The sequence below is a fragment of the Babylonia areolata genome, chromosome 30, assembly GCF_041734735.1.
Source record: "Babylonia areolata isolate BAREFJ2019XMU chromosome 30, ASM4173473v1, whole genome shotgun sequence".
In the NCBI taxonomy this organism is placed as follows: Eukaryota; Metazoa; Mollusca; class Gastropoda; order Neogastropoda; family Buccinidae; genus Babylonia; species Babylonia areolata.
In genome coordinates, this window is record NC_134905.1 from 10,965,348 (window position 1) to 10,990,809 (window position 25,462).

Consider the following 25,462-nt stretch of genomic DNA (forward strand, 5'->3'; position numbering starts at 1 on the left):
TCTCTAAATCCAGGAATGAAGGGAATATGTGTATGGTAGAGATCTCGGAAGAAGGGGGGAGTAATGGTTCATAGAAAAATAGGAACAAAAGAGTTAAAGAAAACCAATGTCCATCCAGAAAACCTCAAAAACAGTAGACCTTCCATTTCTACCTAAAGTTCTTGAATGCATTGTATTTAACCAGCTGATGAAACACCTTTTGATCAAAAATTTGTTGGGACCATTTCGGTCTGCGTACAGAAAGGGACATAGCACGGAAACAGCTTTATTGTGTGTGGTCAGCGACCTGTTGCAAGCATCTGATGCAGGCAAGGTATCCCTTTTATCATTATTGGACCACCTGCAGCATTTGATACAATAGACCATGACTTAAGATCAAGAGGTTAGGTGCTACGTTTGGATTTGGTGATACTGCCTTGAAATGGTTCCAGTCCTATTTATCAGGTTGCACACAGTCTGTCCTTGTACAGTCTGTCCTTGTGAATGGAAGCCAGTCTGTTCCACCTGTACTGAAATACGGGGTACCACATGGTTCTGTTCTGGGACCCACACTTTTCACAATGTATGCATATTTAAGTTTGATCATCCGACAGTCTGTTTGCTGATGATTTGCAACTACACGATTCTGTCAAAAAAGTATCCCAGTGGATGGAGCAAAACAAACTAAAAATGAATGATGACAAAACAGAACTTGTGCTGCTCAGTAATAAAAAAAGAAAAAGAAAAAAAGAAGCTCAAACAGATAGATACAAAGTATATCACATATTCAGACTTCAAAATTCCTTTTTCTAGTTAAGTCGCCAATATTGGCTTTTACCTAGAATCATCTATGTTGGAGTATCATGTGAACCATCTGTGCAAAGTTCTTTACTTTAACCCTTTCACCGCCAGTCAATTTAGAGTGCAAAATTCCCTTGTGCTATAAACACAGAAAATATGGTGTCTAAGATTAGCTGGGGATTCCCCTTGTGATGTGTAGAAAATACAGCCTATCCTACCACCGAACATAAAGAGCAGCAGGTTCATGGATAACAGACCCGTGATCTGGTCACCTTCAGTGACATGTGTCCTCCACCAACCTGCTGCATAAATGCGAGTTTGGCAATGAAAGGGTTAAGCTTCAAAAGATTAGTCAAATCTGCCCCTTCCTGTCCACTGACGCTGCCAACAACTGGTTGTTGCCTTCATTGTCACGCTTAGACTATTGCAGTTCTTTCATAGCTGGCCTTCCGAATGACAAACTATACAATGCTTAAAAAAAAATACAGATCAGTGAAGCTCGACTCATCCTCAAAAAGTCATGGAGCAAGAGTGCTACAGCTCTTCCCCCTGACACTTCACTGGCTACCTGTTCAAGCCAGAATTGAATACAAAGTTGCCTCTCTCTGTTTTCAATGCCTCAGTTGTGACACAACACCCTCATATCTCTCTGAACTTCTCAATCCACACTTGCCTAACAGAACATGAAGATCTCAAAGACTCCTCCCAGTTGTTTACTTAGGTCTTTGTGTATTTGTGATGGATGTAAGAGTTGTTGCATTAAGGGTATTTACTAGTCGGTCTTGTCAACTGTCCATTTATAGAACCTGTGAATGTGTTTTTATTACTTTACGACGTTTGTTATCTCTGTTTTACAGTATAGGGTTTATTTGATTATTTTAAGTGATGAATTTGTAAAGCACTTAGACCTTGCTTCTGCTGGTATTATAGCGCTACATAAGAATGAATTGTTATTATCATTACATTCTTGGAATCATTGTTCCTTTGTGGATAGTGAAGGAGTTGTAGTTGTAATAATGCTCAGTGACGATGAGTATTGAACCTTCATTTCCCTTGGATATACAAAATACCTGGGATTAAGTGATTAGGGTGACAGTAATGGTTATGGTATCTATAAAGCACTAAATCTTGTTTGTTTAAAGTACTGAATAAATCAATCAATCAAAACATTTCCTGGTATTATTTGCACACACGTGCACACGGACATGTACACCTGACAGGAATAATTTAAAGAACAGAGCATAATGCGTAGGAACTAATCATTTGCATGCTTGTTCAAGAACAGTGTTCAAAGATGGTTCAAAATGGAAGATGAAAACAAGAGAAAGTTGCACAGATGCTTGCAAGACACTTTGTAAATTGGTAAGTTTTAATGGTAACTTTTAGGATCAAGTTGAGCTAGGTGAATGGGGGTAAATGATGACTTTTGAACTATTTTGTATATAAAAAGAAGAGCATTGCATATTTTCTTAGTAAGGTTATGGACATTTTTTTAAATCTCAAGGCTACTGGAATTAAAAACCTGTAGCATTTGGACATCTGTTTCCCGCTGGATTGATGTTGGTGTGTGTGTGTGGACAGTCCATCGGCATGATAGGGGACAATGTGTTTTACAGATGAAGGCGTGTATGTGGACACCAACGGCAAGGTCACCAAGAACGTAGTGCTACAGTGGGGAGAGCTGCCCACCTCTGTTGGTATGTGCTCTTTGTTGAGGTTTTTTTGTTCTTGTTTAGTTGGTTGGTTGTTTGTTGTTGCTTAGGGGGTTCTTCTTCTTCCATCGCAGTGACTGCAGTTATCCTGTTAACTATTCTGTCACTTTGAGGGGAGGTCGGATGCGCACTGATGAAATGCTGGGCAACTTTGGGAGACTGGAGGCCGGTGAAATGAACGTGTCAACGGGTTAAGCAAAGGACTATAATTACCACACATTTATTTGTGCAATTTCTGTATAAATGAAAACATATTCAGATCAGTGTTATTTCACTGTTCATTTAAGTTTTCTCAGTTACTTTAGTTTTCTCAGTTACTTTAGGGGTTTTTGTTTTTTCCCCCTTATTTTATGACAGTGAGTGAAAGGGGTGATGTGCACTGTTGATACTTTCTTGAAAGCCTATTCAACAAAGAAGAAAATACTATTCTAAATGCTTGCTTCTTTTCTTTATATGTGTTTCAGGATTGCAGCATGTCTACTTCTGATGCTATTATCTTTAGTAGTTGGGGAGAAACATGACTTTTCCATTTTTGTGGGAGTTTTCTCAATAAACAGAATAGCACAGTGTGTCACTGGTGAAAGGGTTTCTGTTTTCACCTTTGGTGTGTTGGTGTGTGTGTTGTATCTATCTGTCTGTCTTTGTGTGTGTGTGTATCTGTATGTGTGTGTGTTTTTGCAGCGTACATCAGCACGGGTCAGATCATGGGCTGGGGGAACAAGGCCATAGAGATCCGTTCAGCAGAGACAGGCCACCTGGACGGGGTCTTCATGCACAAGAAGGCCCAAAAACTCAAGTTCCTGTGTGAGAGAAATGACAAGGTCAGCTGTTAACTGTTTGTGTCATCAATGTACAGTCATTGCCCCTGTCAAGGTTATGTCATTCTGTCTGCCCACAAAACCTTGCAAAAAGTTGTGGGTGGACTTTCATGAAATGTTGTGAAAGTGTTCGCCAAGGACCAACAACCAGATAATTTTTTGCGGATCAGCATTTAGATTCCTGGGAATTTTTCAAAGGATTTTTCACCATTTGGAGAAAATGCAACATGCATTTAAACACATACATGGATACACACACACACTCACACTCACACACACACACTCACTCACTCACTAGAATAAGTGAAATATGCGTCAGTAGGTCAGTTACTACAGTTCCCTGTGCATAAATACTCTAGGCTTAGAACAAAAGCAATCACACACACACACACACACACACACATTTTCACTTACACTCTCTCTGTTGTTTTTTACTCACTCACTCTTACTCTCTGCTACAATTCGATAACAATGAATATGATTCAGAATCAGTACTTTTTGATAGTGTCAAAAAGCAGTGTGAAATTGAGTAACAAACTGTGTGTGTGTTTCCAGGTGTTCTTCTCCTCTGTACGGTCAGGGTCCTCCTGCCAGATATACTTCATGACACTCAGTAAGCCAGGCCTGGCCAACTGGTAAACAGCACAGCACAGCACAGCCACCATTGGCTGAACTTGCCCTCCACCCCCCTTGAGCACCAGCCAGGCTGTGGAGGGAACAACAGACAGCACACCAACATGGACCTCTCCTCTTCTCTCCCCCCTCACGTTGGGAGTCCTGTGCTTTGGTCTGTGCTGCCTTCTTTCCACTGTACTCAACTCTTCTTTTTCTTCTCTTTCTCTTTTCCTCTTTCTTTCCTCATTTTTCTCTTTCTTTCTGTCTCTTTCATTTTCTGCCTGGTGTTCTGTCCTATCTCTGTTCTTGACTGTAATCTCAAAAAGACAATGAGGCCAGCTTCATTGGGGTAGGGTTTTGTCTTGACTGATTCAGAATGTACATACATACTCTTTTCATGCATGTGTACATCTATAGACACATGATGAAGTAGGAGTTATGAGACTGGTGCATCTTGCTGAGAGAGGGAGAATTTCCGTGGCATGAAGGACTCCATGAGGGAAGGAAAACAAGACAAGACTGAGAAACAAAGGAAAGTTTTCTGAACACTGCAGGTGAGGTGCTGTCATCCATCCAGCTTCCTTCTCCTCCATTCTCCTCCTGTGGTGTGGAACAGTATCTTCACCACCTGTACCTGAAGTGAAGGGGGAACAAACAAAAAAAAAAAAAAGGAATGGATTGTGTGTGTGTGTGTGTGTTTAGGGAGTGGAGGCATGTTGGTGTGGGGATGTGTAGAGGACTTGTATACCAGTCTGGTTTTATTTCTTTGTCTCTGTTGTCCTGTTTTCAGTGTGTTGCAGCTCTGTGTGCCAGGCTGCACAGAGCCTGAGGACTGTGTTTCTGATGCCGTGTTTGAAACCCCCTACCCCCCCAATGAAAATTAAAAAACGGTCACGAAACCAAGCCTAACTATTCATATGGTCTTATTAGCGCACAAGAGAAAGATTAACGCCTCATTCTCTTTGGACCTGCTCACATGAATGAACACTGTTTCCAACAGTCAGGAAAACATATTGTTATCTTGATGGTGTGCATTGATATAGCCTGAATGTAAACTGAGATACAGATATTTTTAGTGGATGTGACCAACAACATGTGTCCCATCAAAAGGGCTTTAGTGAGACAATGTAGGAAAACGGTAAATGCCTGTGCAAGTCATTTCCCTTCTTCAGGTTTATATTTTGTTTTTATTTTTCTCTCTGCTATTATTTTATTAGTTGAAAAGAAATCTTCATAATGAAAAAAAAAAAGAATTGAAGGCTGAGATGAGATTTGAAGAAGTTCTGGAAGAAATTGTAAGTGTTTGGTGTGCATTTGTAAAAGCATGCATTTGTATGAAGAGTTGAATTGTGTTTGTATCATGCAGTATCATTTTCAAATGAGAGGAAAGAGAACCAAATAGGGTTACTTTTGCCACAGACTTTTATGACTTGTGTCTGTTTAGCTAGTTGAGTGCCCATAAGACGTCACCTGACGTCCTGCAAAAAGTGTTGCCATAGTGCCTATAAGACGTCCACTGACGTCCTGCATGTATTTTGACTTTTCCTTCATCGGATTTAGGTACAATGAAGATAAAAAGACTTTGAATGGTTAGTTTAATGTGTCTGTAGTATAAGTATACCATTTAAGTGAGCATTTGTCAGGTGGAAGACCCCTTTTTTCTCAATAATGACTTGCTAACTGGCCACTTGAAGCATTCATGTAAAAAGGGTTTGCCTCACATGCCAAAAAGGCATTGGAAATTTCATTAAGTGAAGACTGTGGTCCCATTCAGTGGGTTTACACAACCTTGCAAGCTGTTCTGATGATTATGTGCAAGTATAATGATGGGAGATGAATCTGTCTTGTCTTAAGATTCATTTGAACTTGAAGGTGATGACAGTGATAGTGACGAAACTGCCAAGAACATCTGACTCTTTCTTCACTCCATCTGTCCAATCAGACATCGTTTCTGAGCAAGTGATGATGACTGACAGTGAGGGCACAGTACTTTCAAGTAATTTGAGAAGAGGGGGAGGAGAGATAGAGGAGTGGTGCAAGACAATAGGTTGATGGCCAGATAGTGGGTGTGGTAAGTGGCATTGCCTAGCTGTCACTTTACCATTTTTGTACAGTGAGCTAGTGGTGGGAATGGCGGCAGCCAGTAATCCTTGATTTTTCTTTCTTTTTTTTTTTTGTCTCTTGCCTTGAAGGTTGTTTTTCTCAAATGAGAAACATCATCATTTCCAGAATTTTTCACAGATCATAAATACCACTGTAGAAGAAATATAGCATTAACACATTAAACTGTAGCAGGGTACTACAGCAGCAATTGATTTGCAAGGGCATTTCTATTTCAGTACATATAAAGAAGATATATATATATAAAACAACAACAACCAAAAACAGCAACTTATATATATATATATATATATATATATATAAACAACTCAGCAACAACAACAAAAACAAAAACACAATTAGAAAAAACAAGCGGTTCATCACACAGTCAACAATACTGAGAAAGTATCATGGCCAAAGGAAGGAAAAAGAATTGACATATCTGAAAACTACTATTTATAATGTACATACATGTATATAAAAGAATATTTTAAAAAAAACACCAGACAACACAACTAGAAAAAACAACAAGCGATTATACAGTCAACAATACTGAGAATGTATCATGGCCAAAGGAAGGAAAAAGAAGAATTGACCTATCTAAAAACCAGTATTTATAATATACATACATGTATAAGTATACACACATACATATATTTTCATGGACAGCCATGTTTTTTTATTCTTCAGTAGCAGTATAAGTTGTGACAAGTGTGTAGAGGTATTCTTGATTTTTTATTCATATGGAAGCCACTCTGTTTTAAAACTATGGATGTTCATTGCCATTCTTGCATTGTGTTCTTCTGTTTTGTTACGTGAATGCAGTTATATCCGGTATGCAATTTCCAAATTTACATTAAAAGATATACATTTTTCCAAGGAAAAATAAATCAAATACTTGGTCAGTACATGTACTTTAATCAGTTCTAAATAATACAATATGTTTGTTTAATTTCATTTTTAAACATACTACACGTTTTGCTTTCAGTAATTCTTCTAAGTTTTTCCAGAATTGTGAGAAATGCTGCACCCCCAGAATATATGTACAGTACTATCTTCCTCTACCATGCAGAAATCGCAGTACCAGTAGTTATTATCTTTGATTCCCATTTCTTTTAGAACAGTATTTGTTCCGAGAATTCTATGTATAATGCGCAACTGAAGCCATTTTAGTTTAACATCTTGTGGTTTTTTTTAGTTTGTTGAATACTTTTCCCATTAAATATATTCTCCCAGTTTTTCATTCCACTTTACACAAGAGTTTGGAAATGATCCACAATTTTCTTGAAATGCAGGGTTGACAGATGATAGATTGTAATCACATGTTATTGACTTTTTCATGCATTTTGTCCCTTATCAGTTGACCAATTTACTTGTAGAGGAGACAAAGCGGATGCACAGCTGTCACTTGTCAGACCAGTTATAATGAGGGACTGTATTAAGACAGAATTTATTTTGCCTTGAGGCAAGTTACCCTTTGCATGCTAGGGGCCCATGGATACAGTTTACCTTCAAGTTGAAGTTATCTTGTTATGCAAGACACACATGGTGCACTCGGGCAGCTAATCCATCATCTAGATTTAAAAAATCCCAGGGATTCCCTTCTGTGCAAACTCTGTTACTTCTTTCCGAACTACGGTTCCTTTCGTTCCTTTCGTTTGTTCACAATGGCGGCAAACTTTGAGTGTGGGGAAAGAATTAAGAGAAGGCAACTTGAGGTAGTGGAAGAGCACAGAAAATATTTCCACATTGTAAGTCATGTTTTACTTCTTGTATAATGCCCCAGAATATGGCCTTGTCAAAAACAAAATTAGTTGATAAGCTCAGTGTCATCAAAACTATTGTGCGGATTTTCCCCGCTGTCCCTAAAAACATGGTCTCACCACAAAGCATGCCTGTTTTCCTTCAGCAATTAAAATGCAACAAAAGGATCTGCCATGTTTACGTCTGCTTCATGTGCTGTCATCCTTGGCAGGTAGTTAGGTCAAATTTGCCTCTGGGTTAGAAGACCCACGGGTAGACTGAAGTGTTCCTGAATACCGGATACTGCTTTCCCTCAGGCATTTTGCCTTGCCTCATGTAGATTTGCCCGCAGGTACACCTGTACTGGCAGGCATGATGGTCTCTTGAATACCCCTTTAGAAGGAAGGGACTATCATCATAGCGTTCTCTCCTTGAAAGGGGAACGCTCTTTGGTGTAAGAAAAGCTCAATGGCTCACTCTTTAAGAACATGATTGACTTTTTATACTGACCAAACCCACATGTTGGTGCTAGGACAGTTATTCACTTTCATGACAATAAGTGTTGTGATTGTTATCATGAACTCATAAGCCGTTTTATATTCTTTTACAGGTATAATCAGGCATTAAGGACGCTATTTCTAGCTGTATTTTGTTCGTTTCTTTTCTGGGTTTCATTCTGAGGAGGTGGAAATAGACTTTTTACCGCATAAGAACTATTACTTTCATTTTGAAATGCCTGAATGGTTATCTAGGTTCAGAATAATTGGGGGGAAAGCCTGGATTTAGAATCCACATTCATTTTCCTTCATAAAGAATGTGTACTTTCATTCTCTATCTCCTGTAGTTTTTGTGCTAGAATTTTATGTATATTTTTATTACCCCTGAATACTCAAAATTTTCTGGCAAGGGGAGAGCACTCTTTATAAAATTCTCTGGCACTGAACTGGTTAAAAATACTACATGATGCTTGAATCAACAAGGATGATATTTGAGGTCTTTATTTGGGGGGGGAGGGGGGGGTGTCATAATTATCTTTCTATTGTATGAATTTTAACACTTCAAAACATGACGCAGATTCAGCATTCAATATCAACCAATATCCATGTTGCCATCTTGGCCAGTGGTCAGTTTGGAAATAAAGGATCAATCACAAACAACTAGCGCGCATGTGAACATAATGCAAAGAGACAAGACAGGGCTTTGTGGTTAGTGTGAGACATTAGTAGGAGACAACAGGCACGACAACACTTGATGTGTGACTGAAATGTACACTGTCACTGTGTGATGTGAAGAGTGCTTGGGGCCAGGAACAGTATATAGACACTGCAAGGCACACATCATGGCGCTGTACTGGGAGTGCTTGGGGCCAGGAACAGTATATAGACACTGCAAGGCACACACAGTACAGACAGCAGTGTAGTATCAAATGGAAAGCCAGTGCACCACACCCACCATGTGACTGTAGGACTTGACATCACACAGGGATGTTACCCCTTTGACCTTGCATCACTGGGTTCAGCGTCCAGTAGGATACTGTGTCTGATAACTGTGGAATTCATTTGTCATTACACCGGGCACAGGGATACCCAGTTGTCTTGGGGTAAGGGGGGTTGTCTTGGGGGGGGGGGGGGGGGGGGTCCTGTTACTGTAACAGCACAGCTGTTGTTCACACTGATTGCTGAAGCCCGAGAGACAAGACATGCGCAGCCGCCATGGCGTCCTTGGCTAAAAGACTTTAACTTAGCACCATAGCTAAACAGAAGACACCCATGGCTCAAGTGCTGCTGTCGTGTGTTCCCTTTGCCAGCTGCAATTAGAACTGAACTAGAATCCCACAAATAAAAATTTATTGACTGGCAGCCTTTCTTCATATCTGCTGCAAATTCATTGTTGCCAGTATTTATTCACCATATTATGTGTGCACATGTGTTTTCTGTATTGGATGTGCGAGGAACCTGTGTGAGCATATGTGAGTGTGTCTTAAGATTGATTGGTTGTATTTTGTTTTGCAATGCTCATGTAGTCAGCTTTATTTATTAATTTTTTTTTTTACTTTGAAGAAATCAAAGTGGTGGATGGTGTGTTGCTATGGTGAAGATGTGTAGCATTTTGACACCTTCCCAATCTTTCCGACAATACTGTATCAATAGAGTTCTCACAATACAGATGTGTTGACATTAGTCTATCTTCTTTTGGAAATTTTCATTGTACATCACCCAAGCAGCTTTATTTATGCATCCAAAAGGCTTTTTGTTTTCATACTTTATTCAAACAACTTTCGTTCACACTTCATTTCAGTGGTTTCATTTTTTGCTTACTTAGACACTGCATGTTTTGACCTCAGAGAGGCAGTCTATGCTACCATGCTTATTAATTTTTTTCCCTTTAAGGTTATATGAAAACATGCAAGCTTGTTAGTATCAATTGTTTTGAGTTGTTGATCTGTAAGATGTGGCATGACATTGTTAATGTGTCTTACTGACAGAAATTTCATGATATATGATTGCAGTATGTTTCGAAAGCTATTTGGTCATAGGGTATCTGTCAGATACAGCTTAATCACATATGATGCAGTGTATTTAGAAAGCCAGTTGGTCATAGGGTATCTGTCAGATACAGCCTAATCACATATGATGCAGTGTATTTAGAAAGCCAGTTGGTCATAGGGTATCTGTCAGATACAGCCTAATCACATATGATGCAGTGTATTTAGAAAGCCAGTTGGTCATAGGGTATCTGTCAGATACAGCCTATCACAGGAAGATGATGGTGTTTTTTCTATTGGTCACCCATAACATAAATAGATGCAAACCTGCCAACACCTCTAGTTTCTGTGTTCCATCAGTTGATAATCATTATCAATCTGTCAATTTAATTGTTTTAAGTCACCAAAGAATAGACTGTTGTATTGAGTAAAGAAAGTGAACTGAAATGTTCAGCAAGAACATTGAGAAAAAATGTTTGAAATGTGAGCGCATTCTGACAAACCTTTTCAACTAGCTTGCCTGCTGGAGACAGCATTTCTTGGTGCCGTTAATTTCATGGCCTTGGGTCACAGAACATGTGCTGTTGGCAGGTGTGCTGATTAGCAGGCGGCCTTTTTTCTTTTCTCTTATTTAACATGATACAGTAGTCGTGAACAGGAAATGCTTTCTTTGTGTTCATTGTTAAAAAACACACAACCAAAACACCTTTTTTTTCTTCTTTGTATGTGTTTGCCAGTTTCAAGCATCATCACTTTGCTTTAAATCTTGTACAAAATAGTTGCATTTGGTTTTCTGTTCAAATGGTTTATACCTTTTCTTATGTTTTGTACAAAAAACAGTGATATCAAGTTGTTGTTGGGTTTTGTTTGTTTGTTGTTTTGTCCTTGTGATTTGTGTAACAGCACTGTCGTTTTATTTATGCAAGATACTGACCCTGATTTGTTTCTGGAGGAATTAACTACAAGACCCCATTCTACAATTTGGTGCTTATGGTGCGCTTTCCTGGTGAAAGTTTTGCACACGTCAGATAAAGAACATTTTTAGTCAAAGTGTGGTGAACGTATGCTATTGAGATGATGTTGAAATTAGACGGAGTTTGAACTATTCATTTTCAGTATAGGAGATGAGCAACTTCTAAACTTAGTTCACTGAGGTTACTTGGTGTCAGAGAGACATCCAAAACGGTTGTTTAACTGAGAGGGGAGATTGACCTCCTTGTCTTGTACCTTACAACACACCCTATCCAGCAGTGCTGCACTGAAGGATTGGGGAAAGGACAGGGAGAAGGGTTACTTGTTCCAGTCATGCCGTGAAAAGAAGAGAGAGCGTGGTGTTAAGTGTGATCGCTTGTCAGGGCATTATCTTCATTGTGCAGACTGTACAGCATATTGCTCTTCCAAATCCATACAACTTGTATTTCATTAGTAAATCATTGACACAACTCTGCATCTGTGGAGTGGAGTTTAAGAACCTGCCAGCTTTTGATCTTTAGCTGGAGTCATCCAGTGCTGGATAGTAGTAGTGTCCATAGTAGTGTGTTGGTGTGGGTCCTGAACTGTGGGTCTGTTCCACTCAGTCAGCATGAAGACAAGAATAAAAATGGTGTTCGGTTTTAGAAACCGTTTGCAAAAAGGTGAATGGTTTTGTTTAGTAAAGAGCATGTTGAACACATTCTGGTGATGATAGAAACATCACAGCTAAGCAGAAAAGTGTAAATGTGCTTTTGCATTTCATTAAAATAAAAAACAAGTCTCTCAGTTGGGTGTGACTGCTACAGAAAAGGCCCAGGGCCATTGCTTCGATCTGTGTATATCCAGAGAAAAAATGGGGGAGGGGGAAGGGTATGAAACTAAGGTGTGATGTTGCTGACAACAGCTGTTTTAACGCTACTGCCGATATATTTCACCACAATAAAAACAACAAAAACTGCCACACTATTTTAACCCATTCAGATGATAAAAGGCCTGTTTCTAATCTGTCCTGTGCTGTTGGAACCAACTGTTCTTCCAAACATTGTGTTAGTTAGATCTGGCCGAGAGTCAGTTTGGGGTCATTTGTTGACATCTAGTGCGCTTTGAATTAAAAGCAACACAAAAACAAAAAAATGATTCACTGCAGTCCTTGGGAGCATACCGATGTGCCTATGGCCTGATGTGCTGATACATGTTTTTTTTACACTAAACCTTGTTTTAACACACACACACACACACACACACACACACAACTGGTATATGCAGGTACAGAGACACTCCCACCCCACACAGACACACACAGATACAGATGCAGACACAGGTGTACATACACCCACACACATACACACACACACATACACACACACACATACATGTGCATGATCTTTGTTCCTGTCTGGCCACTTGGGCCATTCCTCACTTTGAAGAAAGAAAAAAAACAAAAACATTTCACAAGCTTTTGTGTGTTTGTGTGCTGAAATTACATCAGCCAATGATGCAATGACACACATGATGGCTGTAGCCAGTATGTTATTTGGATCTGGGATCTGTAGCCAAAGTACCAAAGATTCATCTACCAGCAGAAGATATGTTTCGTTTTACACCAGATTTTAAGCTTACAGGAAACATTGTTCTTTCTTTTGTGTGTTAATGTGCAGTTAAGAAAAAAAGTTGATATTGACCCCTGCAGGACATTGAAACATTAATGATTCATGAAAGAAAGCATACTGTAGCCGGGTGTGTGTGTGTTGGTGGGGGGTGGGGAGTGCATTTGAAAGCCTCATTAATGAAAAAATCATTAATGATTCATGCACTGTTATTTGGGTTTTTAAACCTCTTTTTTTCTTTGTCAGCTTCCAGGGGGCTTTGACCCCCAGTGAGGTGTCAGCTTTCCATCACACCACAGGCTTTCAAATGCACCTCCCACTCCCCACCCCCCAACCCCCACCAACACACACACACACCTGGCTACAGTATGCTTTCTTGAATCAGTCCCTCTCACTTCCCTGTAATCAGAAAGAGATACCAGTTTGATTGTATGATTTAGATGAGTAATTTGTTCTGTTAAATATTTTTTTCTTCAGACTAGTGAATATCATGCTGAATATGGCAGTCACTTGAAGAGATGTCCTGTTCAATATTGTACAGAGATTTTGTATGCCAGGCCTACTTTTACCATAGATTTCAGAGAGAAAGAGTGAGAGACCATGGCACACAGCACACAGCCAACCCTTAAACATTCTTTCTGTTGTTGTTTTTTCTTTTTCTTTCTGTTTTACACTGCTTGGTATATGTGCCAAACTCTTTGAAAAATAAATCCAACTTAACTGTTATTGATACTGTTCATACCCATTCTTGGACATATTAATAACGTAATATGCCATGGTGATTTGTACTGCAACAATGCTAACTTTTGTTACAAGTCCGTTTAAAGTTTTCATCAATTTGTTTTTTGAGTTATTGTTTGTTTTTAGTTATAATCATGAAATTGGTGTTTGCTCTCATACTGCAGTGCTTTATGTTTAAGGAAATAAGTTGGCTGTATCAGTGCATTGTTAATGACAGACAGGATCAAGTGCCAGACCCAAGACTGGTTTCAATGATAGTCACTGACATGTGTGTGTGTACACCTGAATATGTTACTGTCTTTAGTCACTGACGTGTGTGTGTGTACACCTGAATATGTTACTGTCTTTAGTCACTGACGTGTGTGTGTACACCTGAATATGTTACTGTCTTTAGTCACTGACGTGTGTGTGTACACCTGAATATGTTACTGTCTTTAGTCACTGACGTGTGTGTGTGTACACCTGAATATGTTACTGTCTTTAGTCACTGACGTGTGTGTGTACACCTGAATATGTTACTGTCTTTAGTCACTGACGTGTGTGTGTGTACACCTGAATATGTTACGGTCTTTAGTCACTGACGTGTGTGTGTGTGTACACCTGAATATGTTACGGTCTTTAGTCACTGACGTGTGTGTGTACACCTGAATATGTTACTGTCTTTAGTCACTGACGTGTGTGTGTGTGTACACCTGAATATGTTACGGTCTTTAGTCACTGACGTGTGTGTGTACACCTGAATATGTTACTGTCTTTAGTCACTGACGTGTGTGTGTGTGTACACCTGAATATGTTACGGTCTTTAGTCACTGACGTGTGTGTGTACACCTGAATATGTTACTGTCTTTAGTCACTGACGTGTGTGTGTACACCTGAATATGTTACTGTCTTTAGTCACTGACGTGTGTGTGTACACCTGAATATGTTACTGTCTTTAGTCACTGACGTGTGTGTGTGTACACCTGAATATGTTAGTCTTTTCTGTTGGTGGAGGAACAACCTTTCTGTTGAAACATGATTCATTGTTTTAAAAAAAAGAAAAAAATCCATAATGATAATAATAGTGATATGGCGCACACTACATATAATGGGCTGTAAGTGCCTGACATGAAACAGTAGCTATACAGTAGTGCATAATAACATACATCTGCACATGAAAAAACATATGTGTATATAGAAACCAAGACAACACTTCAAATTCCAGATACGAACAATCACACACACAGGACAGACAAGAAATGCAGTACACACACACACACACACACACTGTCCACACAGTGTACAGCCACCCACACACATGCAGTCACTACATGATGGTTTCAGTAAAGGATAAAGTAATGTGGGTAGGAGGAGGAATGCAAACAGCTATGCTTCATTTCACCCAAAGGCTTTGAACAAGTGGGTTTTCAAGTTTGTTTTGAAAGATGATAGCATTGGGAAGTGGCAAATACACACACACACACACTATACACTCCACACACACACTCACACAAAAAATGTTACTCCAAGGGGATGCTTATGCTTGCTTTCTTGGGGGGCAAGGGGGGGGGGGATTTGGTCACTTGTTGATTGTTATTGTTATATTTCTTCAACCACTGTCAGAACTGTGTGTTGAAAGATGGAGCAAGGGGTGTTTAGTGTGATGGTTGCTGCACCATGATGTAGATGAAGTGGGGCAGTGTGCCAAAGTACTCCATTCAGGTGTGCTTAAAACTCATTACTTTTTGGAACTACAAAAATCATCATTGTTTTAAACATAAAACGTTTCTGATTGGATGTTGCCTTTCATTTTTAGTTTAGAAAAGAAATAACCGATCATGGGAACCTTTTATTGGGGGTGGGGGTCACTTACAAGGTATTTTGTGTGGATGATTGTTTTGGACCAACTTGATTGGGCAGATGTGACATTAAAAAATATATGTGAGATAGCCAGCAGGTATAATGGATACTGGATTATGATTGCCTTCCATATCACACTAGCTTTCAGAAGTATTTTTACTACAGGTGAAAGCCATGTTTAGAAAAACCCAGAGGTTCAGTATTAACATGAGCAGCAAAAATCAATGTTTATAACACTTCCAGTTCTGCTTGTTGGATTGGTGTTTTTTCTGTGAAGGTGTTCATTAGAACATTTGTTTCTGATTAATCACAGTGAAAACAGTTAAGAATTCAATCAGTTTGCTTACTCAAAGAGAAGCTGACATTGCAGATGAATGTCCCATACATAGAACACAAAGGTTCAGTATTAACAACATAAAAATTCACATGCAGTATAAATGCTGAAAGTTTTATTTATTGAATTGAATTTGATAGTGTGGTTGTGTAATTGCACAGAAAGTGACATGGAATCATAAGAATTAATCATAGTGTTTTTTACTTCTTTTTAACAGTCGTGCTGTACAGTCATGAGAGGATACCATAACCTTGGCATTGGGTGTGTGATTCTGTCTGCTATATGTGTGTGTGTGTGATTCTGTCTGTATTATGTGTGCAAACTCAGTCTATTGATACTTCCCATGGTTTGGTGCTCTTTGGGAGTTGATATCAGGTGGTTATGTGCAGAAAAGATAGAAAAGAGAAGTTGATATCAGGTGGTTATGTGCAGAAAAGATAGAAAAGAGAGGCTATCCACATCATGACCATCCTTTTTGTCCCTTCCCTCTCTGTCCCTGTCTTGTGTTGCTTGTTAAGTGGACTGCTGATTGTTTTCAAAGACTGACTTGCTGGTGTGTTTTTAGGTTTTTTGTCGTGATTTGTGTGGGGTTTTGTGGGATTTTTTTTTTTTTTTTTTTTTGAGGTGGGGTGGGGGGGGGTTTGTTATTTCAGTGATAGTCTGTGGTTATCGGTTATCAGTGGTGTTCCAGATCCAGGATCAGTCTCGTGTTATGTTGTTAAGTAAGGAGACTAAATTTTTTCTATCCCTTGTAGTCACTTAACATCAGCTTGGGAGTGTCCAAGACATGAACAGTGGTGCAGAAGTAAAAATGAGTCTCCAGCTGACCATTTCTTTTAAGAGGTTTATGTGCATTTCTGATTTTCATAGACTTTGTGGTAAAATTGTACTCTTTTATAACCAGGTTTTATAAAGGTGAATGGGATAGTTTTGACGTCCTGGCAGTGACCCCCTTTGTCCTGTATCATTTGTCATCTCCAAACCAGCTTTTGTTCTGCAGTCTTTGTTTCCCACTTGGCAACACATCAGTTGTGTGGATGCCTTAGCAGGATTGAAAAAGGATGAGGATTGAAAGGCTTAAAAAGGATGAAGATTGAAAGGAAGAACAACTCAGAAAGGATGAGGTGAGAAACCTTGGACCAAGCTGTGGGGAGAGGGTTGGGGGGAGGGGGATACGGATGTGGTGACACCAAGTTAGCAGCTAAAATAAACCAGGACTAGATGATTATAACTGGGCAAGATTGTGCCCAGATATGGTAACAGCATGATGACAATACCCTGTATGTCAGAGCAGCTGGAAGCCATTCCCTTGATGTCAAAATGAACCCAGCCTTGTGCAGACAGGCAGGAATGGGTGATGAAATGGTGACACTTTATACATCTGAAAGTTTGCTTTCATCAGATTGAATGAACAGCCACACAAAACTTGCATCCTGAAATGAAACGTGTGGTCTGTAACTTAATTTAGGATGTATGTGTCTGCTTGCACGTACACGCATGTTGTGTGCATGTGTTTGTATGTGCTCTTCCTTCAACACAGCTTCAAATTGTTTTAAACAATTGTATTATGATCATAATGGTGATTTGTTTTTAAACAATTATGTATAACCTTGGAATTGATATTCTTTTCTTGGGAGGTGGGGTTAAATTCGTTATCTTCCGATTGATTCAATGGTAGCTTCAATGAAATCTGTGTGCATGTGTGGTCATCAAATTGGATATCTTGTTCTGAAGGTCACAGGGTTACTTGCAAATTCAAAATTGTCCGTCTGTTTTTTATAATGGGTTCAACATGACTTGTTGCATTTGAGTAATTATATGTTTGCATCGTTGTTGTTTATGGACGTCAGTGTGTGATGTTTTTTTAGTATCATTTCTGAAGAACACAACCAGATTAGTCACTCTCAGGTCCTTGTGCAAGGCTTAACATGACCTTGAGCAGAAATTTTACCCTTTGACCAATCTAAATCAGCTGGAAAGTCTCTCTTTTTTTTCTTTTTTTAACTATATTTTATCTTGAAGGACATTCTCATTGTGTCTCGTTTATTTTCACAAACCCTTTTTGCAGAAGAAAGTCAAAATGCAGATTTGTAGTTTTTAAAAAAAAAATGTTGAATTGGGCGGGGGGGGGGGGGGGGGGGGTCCATGTTTATCAATATAGGAAGGCCATTAAAATTAGACATGAAACCTGGAGAGTTTCAAATAAATGTTTGGTGATGCTACTTAAGATTTTTTTTGTTTCTTTTTTTTTCCCCTTAAATCCTAAAAAGGTTTCCCGTTTAATATCTTAAGAAATAAAAATTATGGATATTGCTTTGGGGAATATTGTGTGCCTGTTCAGTTTGTTACTTGCCAACATAAAAAAAGATTGGTATGCACAACAACAAAAAACATGTACCACTCAACTGAAAGATACTCTGAATAACAGAGCCCAACCAGAAGTTTTGCTGTTAAATATGTATTTATCTCGCATATTCCCAGCTAGTTTTAATGCTGTTAAAATGTGCTTTGTAAAATTTGGTTTACGGTAATCATATTTAACATATTCTCAACCATCATTGAAATGCTGAAATAAAAACAAATAAATAAAAAAAGATTGTGTATGAAAGGTAACAGTATATAGAGTGAGGGAATAGCTACAATCGGGGCAGTCGTTTGTGTTCCTCATCGTCTTTTTCTTTGGGGAGGGGGTGTTCTGATGGGCATGGGGCAGTGTTTGATGGGTTGACTGCAAGCCATCCTGTCATTATGGTGTAATGAATGTGATTGCGATGACATCTGTTTCTTTCTTCTTTCTTTTTTTTTTTTTTAAACAGAGCAGAAAGTCAGAAGAATTGTGCAATGCCATGTAAATGTTCTTGTACAGTGTCTGGCCGCAGGAGATTACTGATCACCTCTTCTGCCAGAGTTTGTTGGTCGGTTGGTTTGTGTGAGAGACATGACACCAGCCAAGGTGTCATCATTTGTGCTGCACAGTAAATCGACATTGCTTGCATCATGCTTTTCTTTTCTTTTTTTTAAAACTAGCATTAAACTTTGTTGATACAACAGATCATGAGTATTTGTCTTAGATATGTGTATGTGTGCATGTACTTTGTGTATGTGTGCATGCTGGATTTATACAGGTTTTAAAAGGTTTTGAGAAAAAACAAAAGACTTTCATTTTGTAACTCCTTAAAAGTCTTAAAATTACCCAGGATTATAAACGTTGTTGTCTGTGTGTTTTGTTTTTGTTTTTTTTTTGGGGGGGGGGGTTTGCTCATAATATTACTGAAACAAGCAAATAATACATTGTTTCTATCAGTGATAATGGTCAGCACTGAAAGTTCTCCCTGAATTTGGAATATAAAATGATAATGAAATGTTTAAAACCTGATCCCAAAAGAATTTTTCTGACTGCTACCTCAGATCTCATCTATGCAGCAGACATTTTTTTTGCAAGGGGCACAGGCTAGCACTTAAAACACATATGCTTTTCATTTGTTTCTGATGTGACAGTTAAACATTTTGGACTTAGGTGTTTGATTTAAAGGTTATCTGCTGTGATTGAAAAAAAAAAAAAGATTGAACCCTACCATGGTTATGGTATGTCGACATGTCAAACTGTTGTGGAACTGGGATATTTCATAGAACTTGCATGGGAAGCACTGCTGCAGTGAAAGTGGGGTAGAGGTGTATAAACCCACACTTTTCCTCACAGTACTCTCATAAAGTATGTCTTGGAAAGATCAGAAAAATACAGCCGACCAGTCCCTCTGAAGGTAGCAGACATGGTCACCCCTAACCATCCCCTTCCCAAGAAAGGCCCAAGGCATGTCCAACCTAACACCACCAGGAACAATCAGCAGAAAGGGGTCACACAAACTCCATCAGATAACAGTTGAACTGAGACTCCTGAGCTGAAATAAGACCGGCATGCTGAAGATCAGAACAGAACAGAAAGAGATAATGATATATCCACATTTCCATGTTCTATATATCCATATTCTGTGTGTAATATCCATGGCGTCAAGTAAACCATTTCAGTGTCATTAAAATGTCTATACTCTCTCTCTCTGTGGAAACAAATAGTAAAAGTTGCTGAAGATGAATACTGATACTTTATGACTAAAGACTTAAGAGGCAAAAAAAAAAACCCGGTATCAAATGGTAATCTGTGAACTTGGGTTTGGGTATTTTTGGGATTTTCAAGGTGTACATTTAGATAATGTATTTCTGCAAACTTCACTAACACATGATCAATTGTGGACGGGAAAAACATATTTAAAGGTTCAGTTTGTACAACGGTTATGTCTCTATTCATTTAGTGAAGAATTCACCTTTAACTTCACCTATCCCATAATAACCCAGTGGAGGGTCATTCGGGCACCGCAGTGAAGACTTATCTTTTGTTAGATATGGATCGGCATATCAGATTTAGACTTGGTATATTGGAAATAATCACACATCGGTACCGTTATAAAAAGTATGCAGTTCTGACCTCTTATGTCTCTTATATTTGTGTATCTACCAGAGTGGATCTCTTCTGCAGAATTTTGCCAGAAGACAATACTTGTTTCTATAGGTTTTTCAGTGCGCCAAGTGTGTGCTGCACACAGGACCTCAGTTTATTGTTATTTATTTCAATGACTAGATGCTCAGTTTGATTTTCCAAACTTGGGTGAAAGGAAGAGTGGGAATAGAACCCACACCCCCGGGGACACTGTAGAGGCAGAAGAGCATCTTATTCATCTGCTACCTTCCTCCTGTAGTTAAAACCAGTCGCATACATCACAATGTCTATTGTGTGAAAAACTGATTGAAGATGAAGTGCATTTTGTTTTGGAATGTCCTGTTTTGTGCGATGGGCACAATAGCCGAGTGGTTAAAGCATTAGACTTTAAATTTAAAGGTCCCGGGTTGGAATCTCAGTGACAGCGCCTGGTGGGTAAACGGTGGGTAAAGGGTGGAGACTTTTCCTATCTCCCATGTCAACATATGTGCAGACCGGCTTGTGCCTGGACCTCGGTCAAATACGCACGTTGAAGATCCTGTAATCCATGTCAAAGTTCGGTGAATTACAGAAACCAGATCATACCCAGCATGCACAACCCCAAAAATGTAGTATGGCCTCCAACATGGCGGGGTAAACAGGCCAGGGAATCTAGATTGCGTTTGATCCAAATGTGTTCAACAAAACCGCTCTTTTTACGATGAAATAGAATAAATCATACTGATCACACTGATATAAAGTTTACCACAAAAGGGAGGTGGGAACATATTAGATTTTGGTTTTTTATGTCAAGAACCATGTGGTTTTTTTGCTTCTGTCCGTGTGAGAGCACCTTAATAGAATCGCAAGACAAGAACATGAGGGTTACGCAAGCGCGGTATAAAGGCCGCCAGAGGAAAGCTTTCAGCACGGTACAAAGTACATGTGACTGACTGCTGCCGCACTGATGCTGATCTATGGGCAGGAAACTCTGGCAGACAACAGATACTGCACAGAAAGCTAGTAAGAGAGCTCTATGGGGTCAAAAGGAAACAAACATTTTCAATTTTATGTATTTTGTACTAAATTGGTAGAAGACACAAATTCACTTTTATTAATGTTTTCCAGTTTCTTACCAGTCATGACATATCATAAAGAATGAAATCGGTATTATACCAACTGCAAAGGTGAATTTACAAAGGCAGCATGGGATCATTTAGTTTGTAAGTACAATATCTAAATATGTGTCAACCAGATTTGTTTCAATGAACATTGTCTAAACAATTGATTCAGAGAGTATGGAAAGCATATGATGGCAAAATCGACCAACATCATGTCCTGATGTAAAAAGAACAGTATGAAATACATATTTGTCTTTGGAAATTAACCAGTATTTGCAAATGTTAACATGAGATATAAATAATAATCATGATAATAACAATGAATCATTTATTTTTTATTAATGATTATGTATAACTTTTTTGTAACATGTAACATTCAATCCAAGTTACCTAAACTAACTTTCCCGACATAGATGTTTGAATTACTGGATTTATAATAATGATAAAATTGAATCTATCGTGCAATCTAGCCTATGCAATGAAATCAGTCTGTGCAAAATTATGTATTTTATTAATGATTACCTAAAACCTTATGACACATGCAACTTAGAGCCCAAAATACCTAAACTAACTTCCTCACAATTTTTTCAGAAACACTGCAGGCACTCCATTTCACATCAATTCTATCCAATGCTTAACTTAAAGTTTAAAGTGCTACTGTTTTCCAAAGAAAAATATATATCCCATACTGTTCTTTTCACATCAAGACATGATGTTGGTCGATTTTGCCATTATCTGCTTTCCATGCTTTCTGAATTAATTGTCTGGACAGTGCTCCGACAATGTTCATTGAAACAAACCTGGTTAACACGTATTTAGATATTTATATTTTACAAGCTAATAAGCATAGCATGAAGTATATCCAAGTTGTGCGTTGCATAAAATGTCAACAAAATTGTACTTATGAACTAAATGATCCCGTGCTGCCATCATAAAATTCACCTTTGCAGTTAGTATAATACTGTTTTCATTCTTTATAAAATGTCATGACTAGTAAGAAACTGGAAAACATTCATGAAAGCAAATTTGCGTCTTCTTCCAGTTTAGTTTTAAGATACATGAAATTAAAAACTTTTGTTTTCTCTTTTTGACCCTAAAGAGTTCTCTTATTTTCTGTACGGTATCATTATATTCTGTCATCCACCACAGTGTCCTACTAACGGAGGTATATGACAGCATCAGTGCGACAGCAGTCAGTCACATGTACTGTACCATGCTAAACGCTTTCCTCTTGCGACCATTTATACCACGCTTGTGTAACCATCGCATGATCTTACCTTGTGACTCTTTGTAAGGCGCTCTCTCATGGCCAGTAGTGTGAAAAATGATTATCATAAATCAAAATCTAATTATGATCCCGCCCACCTACAGTGGTAAACTTTATATCAGTGTGATCGGTATGATTTATTCTATGTTATCGCAAAAAGAACGGTTTTATCGCTCACATTTGGACCATTTTTGTTTCTGCCCTGGACTAAAATAAACGGTTATACATGTAAAACGTTGCATGTCTGAGAAGGTTGCGTGCCTGAAATCCGATTGAATGACACAGGAAATGAATGATAAGCACCCAATGGCAGCTGTCGGTCAGCTCTACCCAGGTAGGCAGCCTGTTGTGCAAATGATTCCATGTTTGTAAATCGCTTTGAGTTTTGCCTTTGACCGAGGATAGGCACTATATATAGTAACCATATGAAAAATTTACGCCAAAGAAATATTATACATATCCATGTTAAATTTGATATAATTTGTTGATGGCATCTACGGATGACCGAGTAAAATTTGTATTTATAGAACACTTTTCACTTAAGAGCATTGAGAGAGCCGCGAGAGAGCAAGAGAAAAAATATTATTTAAAGCTAAAACCATGAAGGGCATATCAAGATTTATCATAATTAACTGCTGTAATTCTGAGGACATGAAAATTGACACATCACCACTAGGGTCGTATCCATACGGCAGGTGTAAACGGAAATGTCTGGACCAACCTTAGAAGAGAAAATCCATCAGAAGTTGGAATTCATGGCAGGCAACTTAAGCCAAGTCTGAATCTAAACGCAGACTAAAACAGCTGAAATTTAGTCCAGCGATTTCGCTTGACTACACTTTGTATGCCCAGACTTTGTTAAAGACAAACAGTACCTTTTATTTTTGTTTAGTATTGCAGTCAACTAGAATACACCTTCTAGAAGTGTAAAATGATTATCGTTCTTCTTTCCGTTACACGACCGCCATCAACTTGCCGATGATTCTGTTGAAGATTCTGTTGTGGTTGATGAATGCTGGGTATATTCGTGTCTCCATAACCCACTGAACACTGACATGGATTTCCGGATCTTTAACGTGCGTATTTGATTTTCTGCGTGTGTATACACACGAAGGTGATTCAGGTACAAGTAGGTCTGCACATAAGTTGACCTGGGAGATCGGAAAAATCTCCACCCTTTACCCACCAGGCCCTGTTACTGAGATTCGAACCCGGGATCCTTTGACTGAAAGTCCAACGCTTTAACCACTCAGCTATTGTGCCCGTCAAATGAGGATGATAATAATGAAAATAACAGTTTATTTCTATCATTAAAATACAACAAAAAGAAACATACTGCATGAAAAATTACAATCAAACACACACACACACACACCCCCTCCAGACACAACAAACTAATGAATACTAGGCCGAAGAAACCAAGTGTAAATTTCCCTGTGTGCGGCAGATGACAAGCATGCGCACAGTGATTTTATTCAGGAAAATCCCTTTCTTAATAAGAATGAAGGCATTGTCAAAAACTATAATTTCTGAGAGAAGTCCAGTCGTTCATTGTCAGACCCTTATGCCCGCCCCATGAATACCAGACGTTTTGCTTTACGCCCGATGTATGTAAGTCGGTCCCAATGAGTACGATTCCCAGTTCATAAATCTGAATCTGAATCTTTCTCTTTCATTTGTATGCACACACGTGCGCTCGTGCACACTTAAACACACTGACACTGTTTATTTTAATTTTCCAATCTTGAGATGCCCTTCATGGTTTTAGCTTTAAATAATATTTTTTCTCTTGCTCTCTCACAGCTCTCTCAATGCTCGAACATTTTTCGCCCCACCCCTCCCTACTTCAATCCGACCCACTTTCACACAGCACCTAGCCATCCCACTCATTCTCTCTCTCTCTCTCTATCATCATCATCATTATCATCATCACCATGTCAGGTCTTGTTTTCACAGTTATTGTCCATGACGTCACTTAAACTTGGGCAACGCCTGGTGTTTGAAGGAAAAAGGTGCGGTGAAACCAAGGGGGATAAAAGGGAGTTTTCTTTCTGGAGAGAGTCGAAGAACTTTTTGCTGGTCCCTGGGGAGGTCGGTGTCAGCTCTCCATCAGACAGGTTTCTGGTCAAAGACACACAAGTTAAGGTTAAAGGCCCCATAACCTTACACAGCCATCAGGGCAGTGGTTTCAAATCCACTGTGTCTAGTGCGCGGCATAGGAAGGCAGGGCCCAATCCTCTCCTTCCACCATTTCAACCTTCCCCAACTGAAGTCGGGTACCCTTTCACACATGGGTGTATGTGAGGAAAAACAGGCATAAGTGCTTTGACACCTAGATAGGTCCAACGATTCAAACGAAGACAATCATATCCACTGAACTCTCTCTCTCCCTCTCTCTCTCCCTCTCTCTCTCTCTCTCACACACACACACACACGTGCACGCGCCACCACCACAATCAGCGATGAAAATCTTTGCATGAAAATCATTGCTTTAACACACTCGGAGTCAATAAGAGAGAGAATGAGACACACAGAATTGGATTGATGACAAGATTCTTACAGTTCGCTGAAAGCTTTTCTGGCCCAGCAGTCCCCGAAAGCAACTTTGTTCTGTCTTTTGCCATGGGTGGAGGGGGAACGTGAGGTGCACGTGGGGGAGAAGCATGCTGGTGATGACAGCAGTTCCTGTGTACCAAAACATCTCACATCACTTGAAGGTGTTGAACTATAAGTCCACATTAATAATAATCATAATGATATTGATTATCCAATTTATAAAGCGCCTTTCCATGTAAAACATGCTCAGTTGCATTGTACAATGTAAATCACGACAAGTTATACATTTTAACACTGAAAT

The 25,462-nt window shown here is 39.0% G+C and overlaps 2 protein-coding genes across 8 annotated transcripts in view; one reads left to right on the forward strand and one right to left on the reverse strand.

The window, feature by feature from the left end:
• Window positions 1-18,796, forward strand: part of LOC143275197 (mitogen-activated protein kinase kinase kinase kinase 4-like) — a 331,965-nt gene extending 313,169 nt beyond the window's left edge. For all 4 annotated transcript variants that reach the window (XM_076579163.1, XM_076579166.1, XM_076579165.1 and 1 more), the window contains 3 exons: window positions 2,397-2,477; window positions 3,174-3,313; window positions 3,866-18,796. In XM_076579163.1, the coding sequence (XP_076435278.1) occupies window positions 2,397-2,477; window positions 3,174-3,313; window positions 3,866-3,949 (305 nt within the window). In that variant the 3' untranslated portion in view covers window positions 3,950-18,796. The remainder of the gene's footprint in view (window positions 1-2,396; window positions 2,478-3,173; window positions 3,314-3,865) is intronic.
• Window positions 18,797-22,867: 4,071 nt separating this feature from the next.
• The window catches only part of LOC143275469 (uncharacterized), a 75,736-nt gene continuing 73,141 nt past the window's right edge, over window positions 22,868-25,462 (reverse strand). For 2 of the 4 annotated variants that reach the window (XM_076579617.1, XM_076579615.1), the window contains 2 exons: window positions 25,166-25,290; window positions 24,576-24,726 (listed from right to left, as the gene is read on the reverse strand). In XM_076579617.1, the coding sequence (XP_076435732.1) occupies window positions 24,715-24,726; window positions 25,166-25,290 (137 nt within the window). In that variant the 3' untranslated portion in view covers window positions 24,576-24,714. Of the gene's footprint in view, window positions 24,727-25,165; window positions 25,291-25,462 lie in introns of all 4 variants that reach the window. The other 2 variants (XM_076579616.1, XM_076579614.1) reach the window with 2 other exon arrangements.